Source organism: Synchiropus splendidus, chromosome 19 (assembly GCF_027744825.2).
Source record: "Synchiropus splendidus isolate RoL2022-P1 chromosome 19, RoL_Sspl_1.0, whole genome shotgun sequence".
In the NCBI taxonomy this organism is placed as follows: Eukaryota; Metazoa; Chordata; class Actinopteri; order Syngnathiformes; family Callionymidae; genus Synchiropus; species Synchiropus splendidus.
The window spans coordinates 12,092,812-12,115,550 of NC_071352.1; the positions used below are offsets into that span (position 1 = coordinate 12,092,812).

The 22,739-nt window shown below is 43.3% G+C and overlaps 1 protein-coding gene across 5 annotated transcripts in view; it reads right to left on the reverse strand.

Moving 5' to 3' along the window:
- Nucleotides 1–966: 966 nt before the first annotated feature.
- LOC128751405 (SH3 and cysteine-rich domain-containing protein 2-like) overlaps nt 967–22,739 on the reverse strand; it is a 38,363-nt gene continuing 16,590 nt past the window's right edge. The window contains exons 4-12 of one of the 5 annotated variants that reach the window (XM_053852375.1): nt 18,897–18,981; nt 18,665–18,748; nt 15,251–15,366; nt 13,928–13,997; nt 13,652–13,743; nt 12,232–12,320; nt 8,358–8,409; nt 6,596–6,733; nt 967–6,023 (exon numbers count right to left, since the gene is read on the reverse strand). In XM_053852375.1, coding sequence (XP_053708350.1) covers nt 5,925–6,023; nt 6,596–6,733; nt 8,358–8,409; nt 12,232–12,320; nt 13,652–13,743; nt 13,928–13,997; nt 15,251–15,366; nt 18,665–18,748; nt 18,897–18,981 — 825 coding nt within the window. In that variant the 3' untranslated portion in view covers nt 967–5,924. Of the gene's footprint in view, nt 6,024–6,595; nt 6,734–8,357; nt 8,410–12,231; nt 12,321–13,651; nt 13,744–13,915; nt 13,998–15,250; nt 15,367–18,664; nt 18,749–18,860; nt 18,982–22,739 lie in introns of all 5 variants that reach the window. The other 4 variants (XM_053852374.1, XM_053852377.1, XM_053852376.1 and 1 more) reach the window with 4 other exon arrangements.

The following is a 22,739-nucleotide window of genomic DNA, read 5'->3' on the forward strand; positions in this document are numbered from 1 at the left end:
AGATGGCTTGATATTTCGCGAAGCCCCAATTTAGAGCCATGCAGACTTTTATTGTCACCCTCCAGCTGAGATCAAGGGTTCGACAGAGAGATTGAGAGCAGCCTGTGTGACGAATACCCTTTATTTCTCTCCTTATCTAACATTCTCTCCACTTCAAATGTAAAGCAAGTTATCAGAAAATCAAAAATAGGGGATGGAGAAATGCCACTTCTGATGAAACTTTGGGGCCGGACTGACGCAAGACATCTCTGAGGTGGAGTAGCTGGAAGCAGGTGTGTCCATGCGTCACCGTCTGTGCAGACATGGAGACAAGGACGGAAAATACAACAGATTAGAGGAGAGGGAATAAGATGGCTCCCTTCGCCTGGCTGCATTACATCCGCATCACAGGACGTGCTGGGTCACAACAGATGGACACAGTGGTGTAAATAATGCAGCTATTGAAGATGTCGGTCACACTGAAGACAGAAATATAGAATTACACAGACAGAAAAAAGAAACCAACTGGCGAGTGAGGTAGAAGAAGTTGCTAAATACGGAATAAAAATGATTTTATTTTTAGGAAAATGTTAAAGCAAACCATATTATATCTTATGTTTTATATATTTCTGCCATAAAGGAAATGAAACTTATGATTAAAGTAAGGTTAAAATAACCCACAAAAAAAATTTAATACTTCAATTAAGTAACAATTAATAACTTAAATTGAGCAGATGTGTTTATTATATAAATATTTAAAAATATGAAATCCGTAAACGCAAGAGTCTGCAGATGACAGACAGTTACCAAGAAACATGCTTAAACACGACACCAAGATAAGCTAAGCTAAGCACACTACCTCCACAACAGAATGAATGAAATGAAAATAAACAGCGCTTATTTTACTGACTTAATACGAGTTTTAAGTGACAAAACAAGGCAGTTTGCTGTGAATGTCATTTATTGAGGTATGTAAGCAACCATGACTCAGAAAACTCAACCACGACAAAACGACAGAAGAGAAACAATGGCTTGAAGATTGACACACCTGGGGCTACTTGGGAGTCGAACTAAAGAGTCACGACAAATCCTCAAATGGGTCTGGAAATAAAGTGCGCTTCATGTTCTGTACAGACTTTCACATTGACTGAAAGTGCGACAAAAGAGTCTGGCGGTTTCATCATCCGCGGTGGCGTCACTCCGCTGCTAAGTTCCTCATGACAACACTTCTCATCTCCTACGAGCGGAGGAGGGTGCGTACAGAACAAAGGCCCGCTTTCAAAGAGAGACGCACAAACTTATTAAACGGTGGCGTGTCTGATCTACTGCGCAGAGAGGAGAAAAAGTCCCTTTAAGTCAGAGCTGACCGGTTACATCAATAACTGACCGGAGCAGAAGACGGGCGACATTTGATCGATGATGACTAGTAGCCCCATGGGTCCGGCAGTACCTGCACGCTCACAATGACTCATCAGGCTTCAGTCTCCTTTTATTCAATCCCACTCATCCACCTCCTCCTCCTCCTCCGAGCTGTCAGGCAGAGAAACAGCCCCCTTGTGCTGCCACACTGGCCATGGTTTACACTCTGGGTTCCACTAAAGCACCCGCTGTGGCTGCTCTTTGCTCACTGTTAACTGTCGCCCCTCCGCCCTAGTGTTGCTTTTTCTGTGCAAGCAGAGGACAAAACAGAAAGGCTCTGCTCGGAAGACGTAAACACAGTGGCCTGATCGCGTTTCACACCTTGTCCACAACGCTCATGCCTCAGGGAACGTCCCAGTTCTGCGACAGACGTCGACCAAGATTTTATTCCTGCTCGCCTTGGGATTCATATATGATTGAATTACTTGTATTGAATGTGCTTTTCTGAGGAGCGCTGCTGGTCGCAGGTGCATGGATCGTCATCAGTGCCATTCTTCCCCACATTTTTTCCCCCCCAAAATTCCCTACAACGTGTGATCACAAACATGTCAGAGGAAACACATCCCCCCTGTGACACGTGTCCAGCGGTGGGACATTAAAGTGCCCACTGGGCTACATAATATTCAAGCAAGAAAATAAACAAAAAAAAGTCATAATTTTTATTTTGAAATAAACAGTCAGTTGATGTAATGATTAAAATAAAAAAAGAATGTGTTGGATGTGGAATAAAGATTTATTTTTTTACAATTATTGCAGTTCATATGACCTAATACACAGCTTGGCAACATGAGTCAATAAATATGTGTCATGTTGCTAATATACATTAATAAATTATGCATTTTATTAATTTATGAAAAATGAAATATATTAAATACAACAGTGAATAACTGCATGAAAAATAATATTGAATATCAATAAAATAAAAGGTGTTCGACGCCGATTTCTTCCACATTAATGCACAACAAAGGGCCACATGTGGCCCCCGGACTGCAGGCTTCCGAGGCCTGCTCTTGTGTTTCAGTGTGTTGCTGTGGTGCAACTGAAATATTGTTGTACAAGATGTGCAGTAGAGTGAGTCATTTTGAATGCCTTCACGATGCGTTAGATCAGGTCTCAATGGTCTTCTCCACTAAGAAATCGAACAAATTTCAGTGAAAGATTTCTCTTCTGCCCCACGATTATAAAGAAATATATCAGTATATTTGAAATCAGAAAGACCAAAAGGTTGCTCCCAATACTGTACGTACAATTCACATGAGTTCATTTCTGCAGGCAACTCATAATAATGTCATGTCAGAAGGACACGTCCACTCCAGCAGATGTGATTCAGTAAATCCTTTTTTTTTTTTGCAATTAAAAGTAAATAATGTGTTCAGTCTAAAAGCTTCAGACTGAAAATGTTCACACCATGTTCACTCAATGTGTGAGCCAAAGACAGACGTGCGATGCAGTTTGTAGAGTCGGTACAGACTGATGGACTGCTGTGCCATTTAGGGAGGCAGCATTAGAATTGTTGTGTCGATCCGGGCATTTAGAAGGTCAGTGAACACATCTGGAGTTGAGCTGAGTCTGCAAGCACCATCTGTTCCACCATTAATAATACCGTTTAGTAGTCCAGGCAAACCGAATTGCACCAAATGTTTAAAATGACTTCAGATCTCAGTGGTTTGGAAGCCTCTAGAGATTGAAGCTTGAGGGTCACAGGTCACTCCTTGTAGCATCACAGAAGTATAAGGGGCTTTTAACCCCTTAGCTGCCAAAACAAATAGAAAAGTAAGGAAATTTTATATATATATGATAAGGGTGATATGAATGAATGTCAGTGTAAACTGCAGCCGCTGAGAGAAAGCAGCATAAAAACAGGAGGGAACAACCGGGGCGTTGTGTTGAGGACCTTGTTTTCCAGCTGCTAATGCACACAAGCCCTGTGTCGCTGCCTGGGCCTTCATTTCTGAATACGTTCCTCGGGCGACACATGACACTGTGGATTATCACACTTTCAACCGCTCCCAGCAGGAACTTCGACACGAGTCACGCCGATCAAATCAATAATGAACCGGTGATGGATCCGTTGTGGACGCGATCTTTAAGGGGGTCGAGCCAATTTTGAGTCTCTGTTCCCAAACATTTCAGGCTTAACACAATGTGATGCCACAAAACTCGCTCACAGCTCGAACAAGCCCTCAACTAAAGGAGAATGTTTAATCTCATTTCATCACACAGCAGCGGAGATTTTTGTGATCACTCACAAGTGAATCACCCTTTTTGATCTGCTCTAAATGTAAATTAGAGGAAGGCAAGTTGCAAGTTATACATTAGAATCTATTGGCAGCAACACTTCAGGGGATCAGGTGATCATGACAAATCACCCACAAGTTTATTATCTACTTAAGACGCTCACGCGCTCGGTGCCTGCTGGCAAATCATTTGTCCTCAACAATCCTCCCTCTCCACCTCTGGACTCTTTGGAATCAACTCCTCGACTCGCCACTTCAAGTCAATCTGTTTTACAAAGACAGTGGCATTGCAACGGAACAAACAGAGTCTAGAGAAATTCTGGGGAATGTAGGTACAAAGGATGGTGACTCCTGTTCTCGCCTCTCAGCCTGAAGCAGATGGCGTGAAGAATTGGCTTCTGAACTTATTATAAGAAACAGTTTTCATCTGTTCAGGAAAAGGAATCCATTATTTGTGATTTTTGCACTTAATAAAACTGGTTTCTATTGACTACCACGATCTTCTTAGTCAGACAGTTGTGACTTGATAAAGGAGTGCTACTCTCAAAACTTCGAATTGACCACCCAGGCAGTACGTATAGTGAGAACGTATAGGGAGTGCTTATCATCTGCATTCATCTGTCAAATATTCATAATGGATTTTGATAAAACTTTCAGGAAATGTCAAGGGCATTGCAAGTGACCCGTCCGCTGGACTCACTTCCTGTACAGCAGCCATCTTTCCTAGTCCGCTTAGCTGGTGCAGAAGCTTCAATAGGTCTTGCCAAACTTCTGCCAGCTGCCCAGGGAGCATTCTCATGAGATGCCCAAGCCACCTCATCTGGCTCCTTCTAACGTGGCTCTACTCGTGAAAGAACTCCTCACTCTACCTCTAAGGTCTATCTCTACGAGAGGCGCCTGCCACCCGTCGGAGAAAACTCATTTCAACCACTTATATTCAACATCTCATTCTTTCTGTCATGACTAAAGCTCATGACCAATGGTGAGGGTTGGGACGAGGATCGAGAGCATTGCCTTCTGGCTCAGCTCTCTTTGGTAAAGGCATCCATGTCCTGTATATGTTTATGTACACTATTGTCTATTTATTCTAAGAGTTTCTCTGAGAGCTTTTCCAGTAAAACTGTCTCTCTGAAGGTTTGACATGCAGCGTGACAGATTTTATGGCTTTAAGAATGAGCTCCTCCAACTCCCTGGCCTGTGGCTCAAGTCACACATCCAAGAAGTGTCTATTTTGAGTTTCAGATCAATGAAAAAAGCGTCACCTGCTTGTTCAACGGAAACTTGTGAGAGAGATAAAATCATGACGGGGAGTCCACTCAAACTCCAGAGGTCAAAATGATGCTTCAAGTTGTGAAAAGAAAGACCATTCTGCTGCTAATATAAGTGGATCTGCTTGTTGAAATTTGTGGCTCTTCATAGCTCGCTGCCTCTCACTGTGTGATTCTGCTAACACCAACTAACCAGCGTGGAGAATTAAGGCTGTTTGTTTTGCTCTAAGAATACTGCATATGCTTGCCGCTGCAGTCGTCCTCAGAAAATGAGGTTTTGATGTGCTGCACGTCAGGAAGAAGTCTTCCAATCTTGTCCACTTTTCTCTGAAATCGGCCGGTGTTTACCGCGTCCCGATTCGTCATGCACAGTCCGTGCGCCTGCTGTTCTCGCTTTCTTTTCACTGCCCAAAATCAAACTCAAAGGTTGCTCATGGACTGAAAAAAACGTTTGTGGGGACATTGTTTTTGCTTCGGTCTACAGCCTCCCCAGAATTTTCGGCTTCCTCAATGCCAGAATTCACTCAAAGAATAGAGTTACAGAGATTTAAGCTCACCTCAAAGACATGAAAAGAAAACAGATCCCTTATATCCACTCACTTTCATCACCATTGTGCAGCAGATCCTCACATCTTTCTCTCCTTTTGAGGGCTTTCACTGTAGAAATATCACTGAGAGCTAACGCCCATTGAACTCCTTTTGCTTGTGTTCACACTTTCAACCGCTATGTCTCTTCTTCTCCACAGGCGGACACTTCCTTCCTCTCCATGATGCCACGTGTGCCATGCCAGCGCAGGAGTAGTTTCAAAAATGTCCTGTCTTCGAGTACTTCAATTGGCTCTGATAAACCGCAGCATGTAGAATCACTGTTCACTTTGGAACATGAGAAAAGTTCAACGTGGATTCAGGGAATTTTGTCTGTTAAAAAAGCAAGATTGTTTGATGTCCATTTCTGAAGCAAAAAAAAAAAAGTCTGATTTGAGTGCTGGTGCGTCCGAACCCGCCAATGAAGCTGGGGCACTCAGATCTCCTCTATAGAGTCGGCGGCAACCAGGCCTCTCTTCTTCCCACTGCTCAGTCTTAGAAACGCCTCGCCTTCTTCCCGCTTCCCCACGCAGATCTGCGGAAAAGAAAAGTGTAGCTTAAAACCCAAAATTCTTTTTAAAAATCTTTCAAATGCATAGTCCAAAGAAGCAGTTCCACAGTCTTTTGAAGTCGGCCAGCGCATGCCGACAGGCTGTGGAAATGCAGATGTGGCTGTTGAAAGTGGTAGCATGCGATGGCTTCAAGCAAAGAAACGTCTGCTGAAGAACTCTCCAACAAGATTCACATGCGATATATGTGTCTACAGTTGATAAACTATGACAAGGTCTGAGAGCCAAGTGTACCGGAAAATTATTATAATATTGCAGTGGACACTTAAGGGGAACATTTTTAGTATCGATGATGAAAATCAACAATAAATAAAGAACTTCTGAGTGAGAACCAGTGAGTTTAGATTTTAACAGATATTTTATTTCCCGACATTTATTCATGGAGTGCAGAGATAAAGATAGAGTATCTGTACATTCTGCATGCTACATTTCAACAGACATGGAGGGGTACAAAACTTAACATATGAGATGAGGAGAAAAGTCACTTTCTTTTCTTCAAATATATAAACAACAATGATGATGAGAGTGTTCAGGTTACCTGGGACTCCCTCACAGCCATGTGTCCTCGCTCGCGGTTGCCAGGGTTACCCTGAATAACCCGCCAGACGCGCTCTCCAGGACGGACCCTCTGAACAAAGTTCGACGGGAAGAATCCCACCTTGTCACCGCATTTACCCTGAAGCAAGGAGGGCAGTGTCATTACTCATGGAAACCATCTCTGTTATTCTGGATGACAGAGCTGATAATAAGCATGGTAGTGCAGTTCCCTCCGCCTCCACCGTCAGAACTACGGCCACAAACTTTCAGGCTCTGGACTTTATCCCGGAAGCCTGACACTCAGTTGGGAGCCGAGCAAATGAGGACTCAAGGTCACACAAAAGCCAAAAGCGCCACATATTCAGTGAAAAACAATGATGTAATCCTCAGGCGACTGCTTTGTTTGTTTTGCCCAAACCCCAAAAACACATGGGACTGAATATTCATAACCCCAACCCTTAGAGGCCGGTTACATAACGTTATCTAAATATGTAAATTGAATTGATCATTCCTTTTTGAAAATTGTCTTGGTCTCACTTTGTCATTTAACACATGATTTAGATCCCAAATATCTTAATAACACACACACAGAGTGGCATTTTTTTTCCCCTCATCAGATTTAATCTCAACCCCTCACAGTTGGTAGGATGTTTTGAGCATGTTTTCTGACAGATGTGAGAAAATGTCTTTTACAAAGGGATCTATGAAGATAAGATGGAAAAGGCTATGAAAAAAAGATGTAACTTCAGATTACTTTGAAATAATGAAAGTGCAACTATAGATCATGTTGTCTGTTTGACATTTGAAAGACAATATTATAACTCAAATAAAGAACTACATTAAAATAATGAGAATTAAAATAAGAATTAAGATTATGACAGTTTTTTAAGGCGTATCAAGGGTAAAGTCAGCTGCTTTTGGGCTCGGTCACTATAGTAAGTTTCTTCCAATAGAATGCTCTGCGCAGATCCTGTCGTCATACAGAAGTGGATTAAAAGAGCTTTGTTGTGTGTAATAGTAACTGCTGACAGTAATGTTTTCACTGCACTTAATATTACTTAAAGGAAAATCTAGTAGCATTTTTAATCACAGATCCTTTTCATGTCAATACACTCTCGGGTTTGGCCGATAACTGTAAGAAAATAAATACAAATCCCCTTAAAAACACCATTAACTTAAAGCTAAAAGAACTATTTAAAAATTATATTATAGGGAACCTAAAGATCGTGTACAGACGTGTTTAATTTTTTTTTGTAGCGTACGCCTCCACGTATCTGAACTTGTGTGTCAGATTTGCCATACAAAGTCAGTGGCGTGAACCTGAGTCAGCAGAAATGTATGTTTAAAAAAACAGATCTGGGAGAATTCAAATGAGCAAGGCCGTACTCAGGTCACCACCAGAGCGGTCATATTTCCCTACGGAATGGCCGTAGCGCACACACAGCTACTACCACACAAACATCCCGGGCCACAACGGCGCATATTTATTTCCATTAGAAGCAAGTGAAACTCATTACTGTGGCAATCGCGACGTCTTTGAGGCTGCAATGTTCCTTCAGTTCATCTTGTTAAACCCTTTCAGTCATTTTCAGAGTAAATGATCTTCTATTTCTGGCGCCGGCTGTTTGCGACATGCCCACGTGGCGCAGGTGCGCCGCTTCAAAGGCCTCGGATTAAAGCCTCAAATTAACATATGTGAACAATGGCAGAAAATACACTGCATTCACGGAAGGAAAGAGACAGAGATGGAAATCGTGACCCACCTTCCACCACTCTTCGTTGGAGTCGTCGGTGACCTGGACCCGGTCGCCCGGACTGAGAAGGGGGTGGGGAGCAGGGGGGTTGTAGAAGAGAGAGAGGAGAGCTGAGTGCAGGAACACAGGACAACAGAACTACAATTGAAACACGAGGGGGGGGCGGTCGCCTTGACAGGTGCAGTGAAAAGGTCCGATGACCCAGACAAACGGCTCTGACTCGATCACTGTGGGTCACGCGCACGTGGCGCACGCCGGCTCGCTTCTTTTAATGCCTCAACAGCCCACACCTGAGCTGACTTCACGCTCATATCATATTAAGTTGTAACCAGCGTCTGATCTCTTAAGCCTTTTCCACCCTGCGCCGCGGCTGCTGAGGGTTTTATCAATGAAGGCACCTTCATTCAAACTTGACTTTACTGCACATACTAAGAGACATCCGCACACATCAGTAGATGCATGTCACGCGCCTAAAGCTATGTTCGTCGTTGGTTATTTCCAGGTTTCATTTTGAAAGTATTGTCATGTCCCCCGTTGTGCATCTTGTCGCGTCTCACCCTAATCCTGTTGTTGTTTCCACCTGTGTTATTGCTTTGCTCCCCTTAAGTGTTCGCCCCTCCTCGCGTGTGCTCGTGACCGTGTACCGCCTTGTGAGAACCTTCGTTGGACCGCTTTTCCCTTCACCCTGAAGCACCTTTTGTTGGACGTTTTGGATCCTTTTATATCCCTTTTGTGGGATATAAAATACCACAGATTTCACTTTGAACATTTCAAGTTTAGCCAGGGCAACCTCTGCATAGGATGAAATATACTACATAGGATTCTAGTACTGCCTACTGGTTTATGTATACAGCGATCCCTCATCTATCGCAGGGTTATGTTCCGTAAACTTATGTAAAGTAATGCAATCTCGGGTTAGTGCGGGGTGAAATCAGAGTAACTACCAATGTTACTGAGTGTTTTCCCGCATTAAATACGATTAAAACTACCATTCTTGAGTCAAAAGCACAATTGAAACTACATTCATGAACTCTAGCGCAATCGACTTTGGTATCGGGTTTCACACGGCGCCGAGATGCTGTCCGTGTCGTAATGTTCCTGCAGCTGTAAAATGCAAATAACATATACAGATAGTGTTTTATTATGACATTTTCACACTGCAGTAGGTATTGGGTGCTGTTGTGAGTATTTGGTAAGTACAATTGCAGTAAATTGTCAGGTATCCATAGCAGTGCCGATACTGCTATCGGTATCGGGACATGCCTATTATTGGTTCAACTTTTATTCAACTTTTGCCAACGACGGACATTGGAGGCCTAGTGCTTAGGAGTCATTGGGCTGGTTGCATTGTATAGGTGGTGGACGTTGGCGGACTTTTGACTGGACTCACAGTTCACTGTTGGATATTTCTGCCCATGACTTGTATCTCGCTGTAACAACCAAAGCCTCCCCAGTGCGGCAAGAATAAAGGCAGCCTATGTGTTTTTAGAAAGTCTTGGCTGTAGTATGCGTTTCTAGCGCTGTTTTTAAGGAGATATTTTTACACGTGCTCACAAACAGAGAGTGTCAATTTTCACAAAACATGGCCACTTCAAGCAAATTAAAAATATCTACAGTCACTGGTGGTGCTAGCATATGTGCTATTGAACGGGAGTATTTATGATTTAGCGAGGGCGTTATCCCTGCCGCTGACTGTCCCAAACACGCGTCATTTTGTCACAGTATCAAACACTGTTATGCAATGAAGTGTCTCCGTCCAGGACTACATGGGATGGAGGTTTGTTCCTGAAGACCATCCTTTAGTCATTATTCTTGTGTATCAAGAAGTGGCGTTTCAAGAGAAATAAATGTATCACAGCAGACCTGTTCCTCCACCATCGCTCCACCTCGCTCATTTCCCCTGCATCAGTAGACATGCGTCAGCAGAACTTTGAAAAACAAGATGCTCCACGCCGTGACCTGATGCGTGTAATGTAAAACCACAGAGGCATGGGTGCACCTGAGCGCTCGCTGGGACGCGGTGTTCCATTTAAACAGAGAGAAGCTGTTGTCCCACTTGTCACTTTCTGATCTCTGCACACAACACACCAACAGCCACACACATGCTGCACAACAAATTCATCACGGTATCCCAGTTAACATCAGTTTTTTTTATCATTCATCAGCTCGTGAGTTTATCTCCAGGTGTGCCTGTCTTTCTTCAGTCAGACTGCTTCAACCCCACAATCCCGCCTCATAGCCGTCGCCATGGTGGGATTTGCATATTTTTCATGTCAGATTGGAAGCGTGACGTCACATGACGCAGTTTGGATCCATCCACATGCTGCAGGAACCATGGTTCTCTCAGCGTTGCCAGTTTGACTCCAGGTCCTCCACTTCATTCGCTCTATTTCTTAAAAGTAACGGCACAAGCATGAATATTTGATCAACAGTTGGCAGCACTCTGGAGTGTTTGTTAGGAGTTTATTTATAACCAGGATGTTCTGTCTGTGTTGCGCTGGAATTCTGCAGGTGAGACGCAGTCTTCCGGTGTTAGAACCTGATGGAATAGAAAGGTAAGGAACCAGCTCTGCTTTTCATTCTACCACCATTCCGTCAGGCTTCTAAATTAGACCCTCTGAGCAAGGAACTATTCACCATGGACCCTCACATCATCTCCACATTGTTGTTCCAGTGTCCTACCTTTCTATTGTGAGTCATCGGAAACCATCTTGATCAGTGTCTGGGTCATCCACGAGATCTAGCTAATGAGACACCTGAGGAACATTTGAATAGATGCCATGCTTCTTCCATCCCGCCTCTGCACCCGCACACTTCCACCAGATTCACACACAAATACTTTTTTGGTTTCTGAACAATCGAATCGAATCCAAACACCATGGATTTGAAATTAAATGAACAAGATGAGCTTTCACTTCAGACCTTCAGCCTTAACTTGAGGCATAAACTCTACATTGCCTCCCACTTTTTAAGGGACTAAAAGCAAAGGGACAGTTGCTTGTCCACGGCCAGGTGTCTGTTCCTCCCTCCAAGAAGCATGATGTACAAGACACGTGGCAGCTAGGATGATAACAACAACAACAAACATGGAGGAATCCCTGAACAAAAGCAAACAAAAGCATCTGTTTGCTTTGGTTCAGGGAGGTTTTTCACTACACGATGTTCCAGGGTTTCCACTACTCTGAATTCTTATAAAATTGAAATTCTTATACACATATTTTCAAGTTCAAATAAGGTGATATAAAACTTGAATATAGCCACCATCGTGATTTATTGTGTCATTGTCAAACAAACTTGCTGTTTAAATGTATGTATGGGTCCATCATTTGATTCAGTCATACAACAAATTCATTCAAATTGAACAATTGCTTCGTGGCAAATATTCTTATACAATTAAACTGTGATTAATTGTCACATTAACTACATTATTTTTTTTTCATTGAATCCCACCCCTAGAGAAGGTTCAAGCTATAGTGAGTCTGCACCTTCCTATATTCTGCCCTCATTTTACTGCCCCTCTTTCATCACTCCATATTTGCGCTTCATTTCCTCCACCTTCTCTATGCTCTTAAATATTCCTCATCATTCTGCTGCCTCTCTCCTTTCATCCCCTCGCTGCTCTGTCTTTATCCGCTCCCCTGCTGGGATCGAAGCGCCGTGGCGAGCTCTTCTTGGGGACAGCGATGGGCTCAGAGTTTATAATTAGTCTTCCTTTAGGACGCTCTGGCAGCGTCCTCCGCAGATGGTGCCGGCAGCTTCATCACTGCAGCACCAGCCATGGGGTCAGAAACAAAATAAATGGCTGATGCACTCACGGGTCATTTCTATGGCGCACACACTGACACGTAAACACCTGCATGCAGGCTGTCTGGCTGTTACTCACTGAAGTTCCAGGTCATTGTGTTCCTGAGGGAGGAACTTGTACAGCGCTACGTAGGTATGGATGGAGTGGACTTCAATGCGCTTGGGCACCTGGACAGAGAACAGTTCAGAACATTCCCGTAAGATTAAGAAGGCGTTGCTCATTTTAAGATAGAATCTTTGTGTACATACAGTTGTGCATTTTTATTGAAGCACGCTACTGGCACTGTATCTTTAGCTGGCTGTAAGTACAGCATCAAAATGCAAAAAGAACAAAGGGGGTGAGACAAAAAAAAGGAAGTTATTCCAAGTAACTCTAGAACTTTCAGGGGGATTTGCAGTGGGGAAGATGGCTTCACAGAGGCTGTTCACTGTCGTCGGCAGCATATCTCATATGCTTTTACTTTAGGTTTAGTTTATCAGCAGCTTTTTTCTCCACTCATTGTTGGTGTGATGAGCTGGACTTTGTTTTGACTTAGACTAGACTTTATTGATCCCTTTGGGCTGACTTCCTCCAGGAAATTTACATTTCCAGCAGCAATAGAGGCAAGAAAGGGCATGCAGTCAGGAAGAGCGTCACACAGAGAATAAAAAAATAAAATAAAATAAATAAATAATAATACTACTAACATAAAAATAAAATTAAAACTAAAATAATAAAATTAAACTAGATTAAATTAGATTATTGTGAGCTTTTCCATAAGCCTGATTTAATTGTCACTTCCACCAATTATTTTTCTATAAAAGCTAAAAAAGCTAATTCAAAATTTGGTAACATTGGAAACGTGTCCCGTTGGGGTGGAGGAAAACATAACGGGACGCATATGAAAATGGTCTCCATTTTTGAAAAACTCTTTGCTGAACACAGGGCAGCATTATTGAGTTGCTTCCAAAATGTCTTCACAAAATGTTCTATGAAACATGATCAACAGATGGACACCAAGTCGAAAAGAAAAAAAAACCGCAGCGCTCCTCTGGCATATTTTTATTGCTTGAGTAGATGCAAATGAAAGTATGAAGTGTCATATCTTATACTACTACACTGGAGATGATGTTGCTTTCGTGTGAGCCACCGCTGAGTCACAGCAGAGCACCGTAATAAAAATACTGACACGGCTGATTTCTGGATTCATAGTGATGGGGATTATAATGCCATCTAATAAAAAAGAGATTGAATCTATTTGACATCACAATGAGACTGAATCTTTTGACCTCTAAGAGGTGAGCTGAATATTAAACATCATATCCTCATGGCAACACAGGTGAGCATGCTGAAGTCGCAAAAAACTTGCATTTCATGATAATGACGCTTCTTCTCTGTTTTGACTTTCTACATTCATGCTGAGGATCTCTTCCATCACTGTCATGAAGACCTTCAAATGAGGTTTCAAATAAATGTAAACCAGTCGCATCCTTCAGCTCAGAGTGAAGCAACACCTCACCTCCACGGTCGTCTCTGCTTGGCCACCACTGACTTCCTCCACCTCCACCTCCTCCTCCTCCTTCTCCGCCTCAGCATCGGGGACAGGGGCGTCTGGGGAGGGCGAGAAAAAATCATTAGAAAGCGCTCGGCGTGAATACGCTCCGACATGTGTGATCAAGTGCGTCAAAGTTTTCCACTGACACATTAAATCTCTCGCACACACCTGCAGACACGCACAGGTAAACACAGCATTTGCATGGACACACAGAGATGGGACACACACATGCACGTTTACCCCCTGCCTCCTGAGAGATCTCCTCCTCCATGCTGCTCTGTCTCTGCTGTCTCTCATCACCCCCTTCCCCCTTATCAAAGAGGAGAGAAGAGTTAGTGGAAGCGCGGGAAAAGCGACGCTGCTTTGAATTATTTACATTCAAGCACTTAGATGGAGAAGGTTTGTGAATAGTTGAGTCGCTCCACACAGCGTGATGGGAGGGACGTATAGCATTTCCAGAGACACACTCTCCCATGTGTTTACACAATTTATGTCGTCTTTACCTCTGAACTTGTGGATATACTTTATAGGCAGCTTTCATTCACTGACATTCAAAGTCAGTTGTAGGACACACTTCAGAGTGTAACCACAAAGGAACTTTTCTCTCAACTGTTCTGATGTTTTTAGCCTTCAGTTATCGCAAGAATATGAAATATTCCTGACAGCATCTGATTATTTCTTGGCAGCTGTGGTCCCGACAATGCCTGCCAGAGTTGACGGGATGATTCACTTGGTCAGGACTATGACTGCCAAGAGTGTACTTTGTAGTTTCGGATCACTCTTTTTCTATTGCCAGTGTTGTTTTTCACAGGGTAAGGCTTTGTTTGGGAGGTAGATTTGTCACAATTTGGTTGCTGTACTCTGTTCCGTTCCAAATTTGGATTCTCGTTTCTGTGAGCAAAACAGCTCAAAAGGTTCAAGGACCCATTTGCATCCAGGAGTATTTCAGGATTTCTCATAAGACATGATGAAATAAAGGACTTCATAGAGTCAGGTGAAGGCAGGACGTCCATGCGGCGGTGATGCCAAAATGTGTTGCTGCTGCTGTTCCCTCCACATTGTTTCAGGGTTGCTCAACAAGATGGCTGGCCAACTCCAGCAGTCGGAGTGTTGCATGCTGCGACAAACAATCTCATCAAGAATAAGCTTAAAATATAAGGAAATAAAAAATGGTGAAAATCCCATTGTGGATTGAAACCAGCTGCTTGCAGGAGGTCTGTGCTCTTTAGATATAAATGTTCTTTTTGTTGGTTGAAAATACAAGGGGGCGGGCACCATCCCATGGCTTACCTATCTCCTCTGACTCTGACTATAACCTCAGACTTTTTTTACGTGACGTGCTGCCCACGGTGTCAGGAAGGCGGAACACGTGCTTCAATTGGAAGCCTAAAGGGTCAACATGCAATGCTGAAGGCTGCATTCCGCTTCAGAATAGGATGCAAAAGACCTCTGACCCAACGTCAATACACTGCCATGGGACTGAGGATCGGTTGACCTGACTAGTGTCTGATAAACATCACAGAAAAGTGACTTTAAAACACACATTTTCTGAGGACGTCATACCAGGCTGCGTGTTGGCGACTCTGACAAACTGCCAAAACTGGAGCGGCTCATCTGTGCCAAGGACGTCCCGAAACGCAAGGCAGCGTACACAGGGTCTACACGAGTCCGCACAGCCTCTGAAAACACACACACACACACACAACCGTGACGGCACAGTGAGATTCGACTGTGCCAGTCTGAGAGAATCTAAATTTAACATCAGGCCAAAGTGACCCACTTTAAATCCGAGCCTCCAAATGTTAATGAGGCATCAAGACGTTTCCAGTCATCTACAAACGCTCACATATTTATACGTTAAGTCATTGGCAGGAGCCGTGTCTAGGTTTGAACAGCTGGCCTGTATCACAGGCAGTAAATGAAGAGGAAGCGGATGAAAGGTTTGATGTGTGTGTGGGGGGGGGGTTTGGATCGCTCTGTCAAGGCAGGCAGAAGATTATGTTTTCCTCCGATTCCAGTTCTCTCAAGCAAAACACAGTTATTCTCTAGGAACAAACGGATGTTTTTTCCTTCTCCAGCTGCCCGGCTGAACCTAATCCTGGTCTGGAATGATGCTGCGTTGCTAAATGGCATTATTTATCCCACGGCCCTCAGCACCTTCTGAAGTGAAACGGGGCTCTCCATTAACAGCATTCCAACGTCTTTGGCTTCTAAGTTGACTGTGTCAGATTCAATGAGCCGCAGGCTACAGTGACAGCGGGACAAAGACTGGCACCTTGTGAACCTGCATCTGCGAGACGGCGCCACCAATTAACACCAGGGGAATTGTTTTCAAGAGATTTTTAAGAGAAAGAATTCACTCCTCTCACTGTGTCGCTGTGGAATAATGACACACGAGTTTCCGATGGTTTTCACACTCGTGACCACTTTGAAAACATCATACGATGAAAACACCATAGCGTTTCTGATTCAGAACGCCACAGGAGTGAGGGAGGGAGGTGAGGGTGAGCACATGACACAGCCGTTTTTATTTGCCAAATTCCCTCTCTGGACCTTGTTTTAAAAATCTGACAGATTTAGGCAGCAATGAGAAGACACTTACGCACCGAATCACACCGAATCTGAATCCGACCTGCTGCCGTTTCCGGAGTGCATGACTCTTTCTGTCATTGGTGCGCTCGCACCGTTCAGCCACGGCAAACAACCGTGCCAATGTTAGGTCAAGGCCAAGGTCAGTTTTGTTTATGTAGCACATTTCCAAAGCAAGTGCTTTACATAACAACAACTCAATGGTTAGGTTTCGGAGTCAAATGCGATTCAAATAGTGTTTGTAAAATGAGCTTTACTTGTTTCCCGTGCGACTGATTCTCTCCCAACTTGGAGTTCCGGTAAAGGTAAAGTGTATGAAGAGGCAGAGTCTTTCTTTCAGGAGATGTTTCCCACATCATGGTTTGTCCTTTCGCTTCTTGTTATCAGGGTGATATTTTACCATCTAAATATGATGAGCTACTAACAAAGAAGGTAGGAATGCAGTTGAACATCATGTCAATGAAACATTTTTAGGGCAGGAATCATCAGAGATGGATTTGCATGCAATGTTGGTGTGAGCCCTGGCGGACCACAGAACATGTGAAATTATTATTCAATGGCACGCTGCCTTACAGTGTCTCACATGCGTTCGGTATCGCCGGCACGTTGGGAGCAGCGTGCGCCCCGCTGTCTGATCCCGTTCATAATAATGCATCTCAATGATAGTGCGGGTGTAATATTGTCATGGTGACCATTAACACATCACTTGTAGCTTCAAGTGTTATGTACTTGAGGTGCAATGACACAATGATACAACTGCCTTGCCAGATGGGATTTTCCAGAACTGGACTGCCGATAAACTCATCATAACATTTCTGAGACGAACCAGTGAGAGGCTCACTATAAAGTATGGTGATATAATGATGGACATTGTGTCACGTGTGAGTCTCAGATGTCCTCGTGTTGTCCACAGGGAGCTCTGGATTGAGTCACCCTGCGGGAGACGCGCCAGCATGAAGCGCCAACCATGATTCAGGCACGCATGCATTATTGAGATTCAGCCATATAGGTGCTCATGCAATGCTCATGGAACAGGGAACGCCTTTCTTCCTCGCACTCTTAAAGTGGCTTAGCATGTGAACATTTCAAACAGCATAAACATGCAGAATCATATGATGGCTTGTGGTACAAAGTTCAATCTGTTGAGTTACAACGCTAAATACAGCTTTGGAAAAGGAGACTTGCTTCCTTCTGCTCTGACAATGTTCCCCAGCTCTGAGGACTGGTTTTTCAGCACAATGCTCAAGTTACCTCCAGACCTGAACCCCATGAAAACCTCTGATGAAGAGGAAGAAGGCTGGTTGCAAGCCAAACAGAGGAGGGGAACAAAGTCACCAAAGAACAATGTCAAAGTCTGGTGGAGAGCATGTCGAGACACATGAAAGCTGTGATTGAAAATCAGGGTTGTTCCACCAAACATTGATTCCTGAACTCTTGCTTAAGTTAAAACAGTTTTGTGATGCTATAAAATCAATATGATCTCGTTTTCTTTGGATTATTTGAGGTCTGAATACATTGCATCTTTTTTGTTATTTTGACCATTTGCAACTCAATAGTCTAAATGACAATATTTTTATTTGGAATTTGGAAGAAATGTTGTCCGTTTATTATAAAATGAAATAAAAATGTTACTTTTACGTAAACACATCCCGATAAAGAGTTAAATATGAAATGCTTTTGCAGAGTGCAAGTGTTAACCTAGTTCAAAGTGAGGAGGTGGACCATAAGAATGTAGGTGAAGATTTTAAGATTCAGTGTCAGAGGAGAAATGCTGAACCTTTGCATGACACCTGGATGTTGTAATGGTGCATGTGAGCACGGGAGCCTGTTCATAAGAACACGTCATACGAAAGAATGAGGGACAAGTGGCAACCATCTGTGTTTGGCTGCTTTGCAGGATTATTTTGCCCTGAAAGTTTGACTAAAAACAGTGCAGAGGTGCAGTCAAAGCATCGGTGAGGCGGCGTCAATACTCGCCAGTAAACAACCGAGTAAATCCCACTGTTCACCCAAATGCATTATACGTTTTTTTTATATTATATCATAATATTATATTAATATTGTGGCTAAAGGGACTTGCTCAAACACAGTGTTTGCCTCTCTGATGCTGCAGTCATGTGCACGTATGAGAAAGAGTGGGAGGAGCTTCGGTGCGGCCTGTGGAGCACTGAGAACTAAAGTAAAGGCCGTCCATCAGATATCATAAATACATTTGAGTAACTTTTTCCCAATAATTTAGGAATGAAATGGGAAGAAATTTGGCCATAAGTATAAGCCTGCTTCCACAGTGGACTTGTGGTTGAGCGGGGTGTGAGCTTGAGATCCCTGCTTTACAACAACATAACATCAATAGAGAACAAAACATCACAATTATATTCATCCACATACTTTCAGGTTGTGAGCTGTTCCTCCTCTTTATCTTTTTCCGCTTCCTGCTCCATGTTGGCGGGTGAGATGGACTCCTGCTTTTTACTACAGTGCACGCACAAGCACACACACCAATCTAAAAATAAACCAAACGGCTAGACGACATCACAAAACAGAAGCGCACGGAGACAAACGGAACACTGACGTGAACACTCACCCACACTCACACCGGGGGACACGCAGGTAGGCTCACCTTGGCTTGGCGGAACTTCCTTGACGACCGCCAGCTGGTCGGTGACTAACATCGGCGAGCTGAAGTTTCGCTTGAATGCGCCAGACTGATGGGAGAAAGCAGAAAGCACAGCCATTTCCCCATTATTTTCAGCTTTCAGTCTCTTTGTGTCGAGTCATTTTTGAGTCCATTTAGGGAGTCATTTAAAACGCTTGAGACCTCAGTAGTTGTTGAGTTTTGTTTTGCGCAATCCAGTGTCCTTCTTTGTGGACAATAACTACTAACAATGCTGTTATTAATAATAATGGACCGGGTCGACTGGATTCATCCTCCAAATCTGAAGAGAATTTTTTTTCAGGAGGCTAGTGTGTTTGTATAAGCTACTGCTCCTTCAAATAGTGTTTGTAAAATGAGCTTTACTTGTTTCCTGTGCGACTGATTCTCTCCCAACTAGGAGTTCCGGTAAAGGTAAAGTGTATGAAGGGGCAGAATTTTTCTGTTTTTTTTAAGGAGATGTTTCCCACATCATGGTTTGTCCTTTTGCTTCTTGTTATCAGGGTGATATTTTGAAATATTTTTAGGGCAGGAATCATCAGAGATGGATTTGCATCCAACGTTGGTGACACTGGGCGTGAACCGTGGCGGACCACAGGACATGTATACTGCTATTAATAATAATGGACCGAATTCATCCTCGAAATCTGAAGAGAATTTTTTTTCAGGAGGCTAGTGTGTTTGTATAAGCTACTGCTCCTTCCATCTTTTCCCCAATGAAATGGCTGTAATGTTGCTGTGTGCGGTCAATAGATCAATGTTTTAAATAACAAAGCGTCACGGTGCTGAGAGGCAAAAATGTGACCATAAATGTGGACCCAAGGGGTTTGAATGAGATTCAGCATCGGGCTGAACGCACACAATCTCCTGAAACAAAGTATTCTCCAACAGCTGCTAATGCCAAAGAATAAAGTTACTTATTCAGTTGTGCGCAGATGGCTTACGCATAGCCACGGACAAGCGGTTCGCTGCCTATGCGTGTTAGTACGCTGGCAATTTCACACTGAATTAAGCACAGTAAGTGTTGCAGCTGAGATATCAGTTTGTCTTTGCCTTGACTTGCAAATGAGCCTCTTTGTCCTGGTACGCCCAAGAGAGAAGCATCGAAATTCACAAAAAAATATTCTGTTCCTGCGAAATTGTTCCAAGATCTGTGACACATTTCGCCCAAAGCTGCCCCCTTCTCTACCCTCTAGAGGCCTTAGTATTCTCCAAGTGGCTGTGTTCTCGAGTGTCAAGAATTCTGCCGATAAACACACTCCAATCCCACAGCACCATTCTGACTGTTAAGCCTCAGTCAAGAGCAGCAGTGGTCGTAATCAGTGATTAACTTGTTCGATACAATTATGTGACTTTTATGATTGCAGTTTAGTTGGAGGAGGCAATTTTAGGGTATAAAGAGCCCCCTTATTGACCGGCAGTCAGTCTGTGATGCAAATACGGCTGATATTTATACATATATTTATGGGTCCACAGTTTTATTATACTGAAAATACAAATAATAACAGTACAAAGAGCAAAGCTTAATGTTTGCAAATAACCATTATTTTGTTTTGGTACTACATATGAACTACAGTGGTACCTTGGTTCTCGACCACAATCCGTTCCAGACAGCCACGATTTGTCTCATTACAATGAATGGAAAAAGAAAGAATGCGTTCCAAGCCTTAAAACAGGCTTTTGTAGGAGTGAATGTAGAGTGTCTGCTGCAGGTGCGCTGTTCCTCTATGTGTGTGGCCGCTGCATGTGGGAGGGGTTGCCGAGTGAGTGACGTCTCTCCAGAAGTGAAGAGGTGCCCGGTGCGTGTCCAGCTCTGAATGTGCGCTTCTGTGCAGTTTGGCTGTGACAAAGTCATAAACCAAGTCACGCTCTGTCCCAGACTCGCCTCATCCCTGTCCCAGCTCCAGCCCACAACAGGACATCAAACCCTGGAGTGAGCGCTCCAGCCTCGGAGGTGTGGAGAGCGAGCACCTGTGACACTCTACCACGGTTTTACACCTCAACATGAAGAAAAAACAGTCAGTAAATGTAACTAACGGGACACGTCTGCATACAGAGGCTGCGTTATACACAATAACAAAGCGCGTCGTGGGTCAGCTGATTGGTCCGCGCACGTTATGTTTTTTTCGGGGGCGTTCGAGTTCTGGATTTTCGTTCAAAATCCGAAGCAAAAAAATCTCAACATTTTTGTTCGAACTCTGATTCGTTCGAATTCCGGGACGTTCAAAAACCGAGCTACCACTGTATATATATGTTAACTGAATAATTTCAGAATCCGTTGACATGTTTTTTTAAAGTAGAATTTCAAAATTCAACCACGTTCAACCAATTCAACAGGGGGTGTCAACAGTGTGCAGGTCTTGGGGATAGTTTTTCATGGGTTCCTCGAAGCCGCTGAAGAAAAGCATATGAAGAAACGGTCACACAGAATTATAAATCATATTTCATTGACAAATTTATGATAGAAACCTTTCTTGGATGGATGGATTAATCAAATCCCACCCCACTAAAAGCACTAGTAGTCAACTTGGAAACAGAGCAAACCATCAGTTCAGGGTGGAAGACCTTGAAAGAGCTCGCCCATCACCCAAGGCTCCTCGTGTATCACAGATAAAGAAGTGCCACGCCTCTCAGCGCCAGCCTCCTTATAACTGGGGGCACAATCACCATCTCCAATTGACACTGCTCTCATGAATTCGTAAAGACCAGCTCGCTGCCTCAGTGTGTGACACGCCACACAGCACCAAGAAGGTTGAGAGACACAGCATCTAAGCCAAAAATCCATTGAAGAGGAGGTTCAGTTTTGGTTTGTCTGTCAGAGAAACAACTAGAAAAGAAGACATTTTCATCACTGAGATCAGTGTGAGTGTCAAAAAGGTTAGTATTGTGCAATGGCACCGTCCAGATGGAGTTTCTCACTGAGCTTCCTACCAAGCAATAAGAGGAACATATGCTAGAAACTTTGCCTCCAACTCCATAACTACTCCAAAACTGATGCTCCGAATGTAAAGAACTAGCTTAGCTATGGACTTGGAGAGTGTTATCTCAGTCGAGGCAGAAAGAAACATGATAAATGTGTTTTTCAAGCCACATCAGCACTTCACATATTTCGGGACGATTGGAAACAGCCAGCTCCTGCACATCTGTATCTGTGTTTTGTCAGCACCTCCGCTGCGCTCATGCTCGGAATATTAACTTACAGCCAGAGTCCTCATATGAAGGAAAATGTAAGTCATCCTTTAGGCATGGACACAGTCAGAGAGAAAATTCCTCTTTTCAGCTAGGAGCCTGTGATTGTTAAAACTTCCACCTGTCGGAACACAGAACTGTGGGCGCAATATTTATCCACCGTCCGCTCGGCGCTGGTGGGTCATTTAAGTTGCCATGGTGACAGTCTTTCTGACCTGGATCTTTAATTCAATGCTATCAGGTCTGCAAATGTTCGTCAGATGAGATGATTAATATTAATGCAGGGCATGAACCATACCTTTCTGTTTATTATAATGCAAGTTTTCTCCACCTCGAGTAGTCAAGCTTGGATTTAGAATGTTTGTTCGGCATCTGTTTATCTGCCAGAATATGTGTCAGCCAGTCATTATCAAGTTTTATTATTTTTTTATAATATTGTTTGATTTTTTATTATTATTATTATTTTTTTACAGTTTTTATATTAGTTGTTGATTATATTCTTGGACAGATTCTAGTTTCTAATGTGTTTGCTGTTGCCAGTTAAGTTTTGTTAGCCAAGGTTAGTTTTGTTTTTCAATTAGTTTGAGTCTTGTGTATTTCCTGTTTTATTTTGGTGGGGCT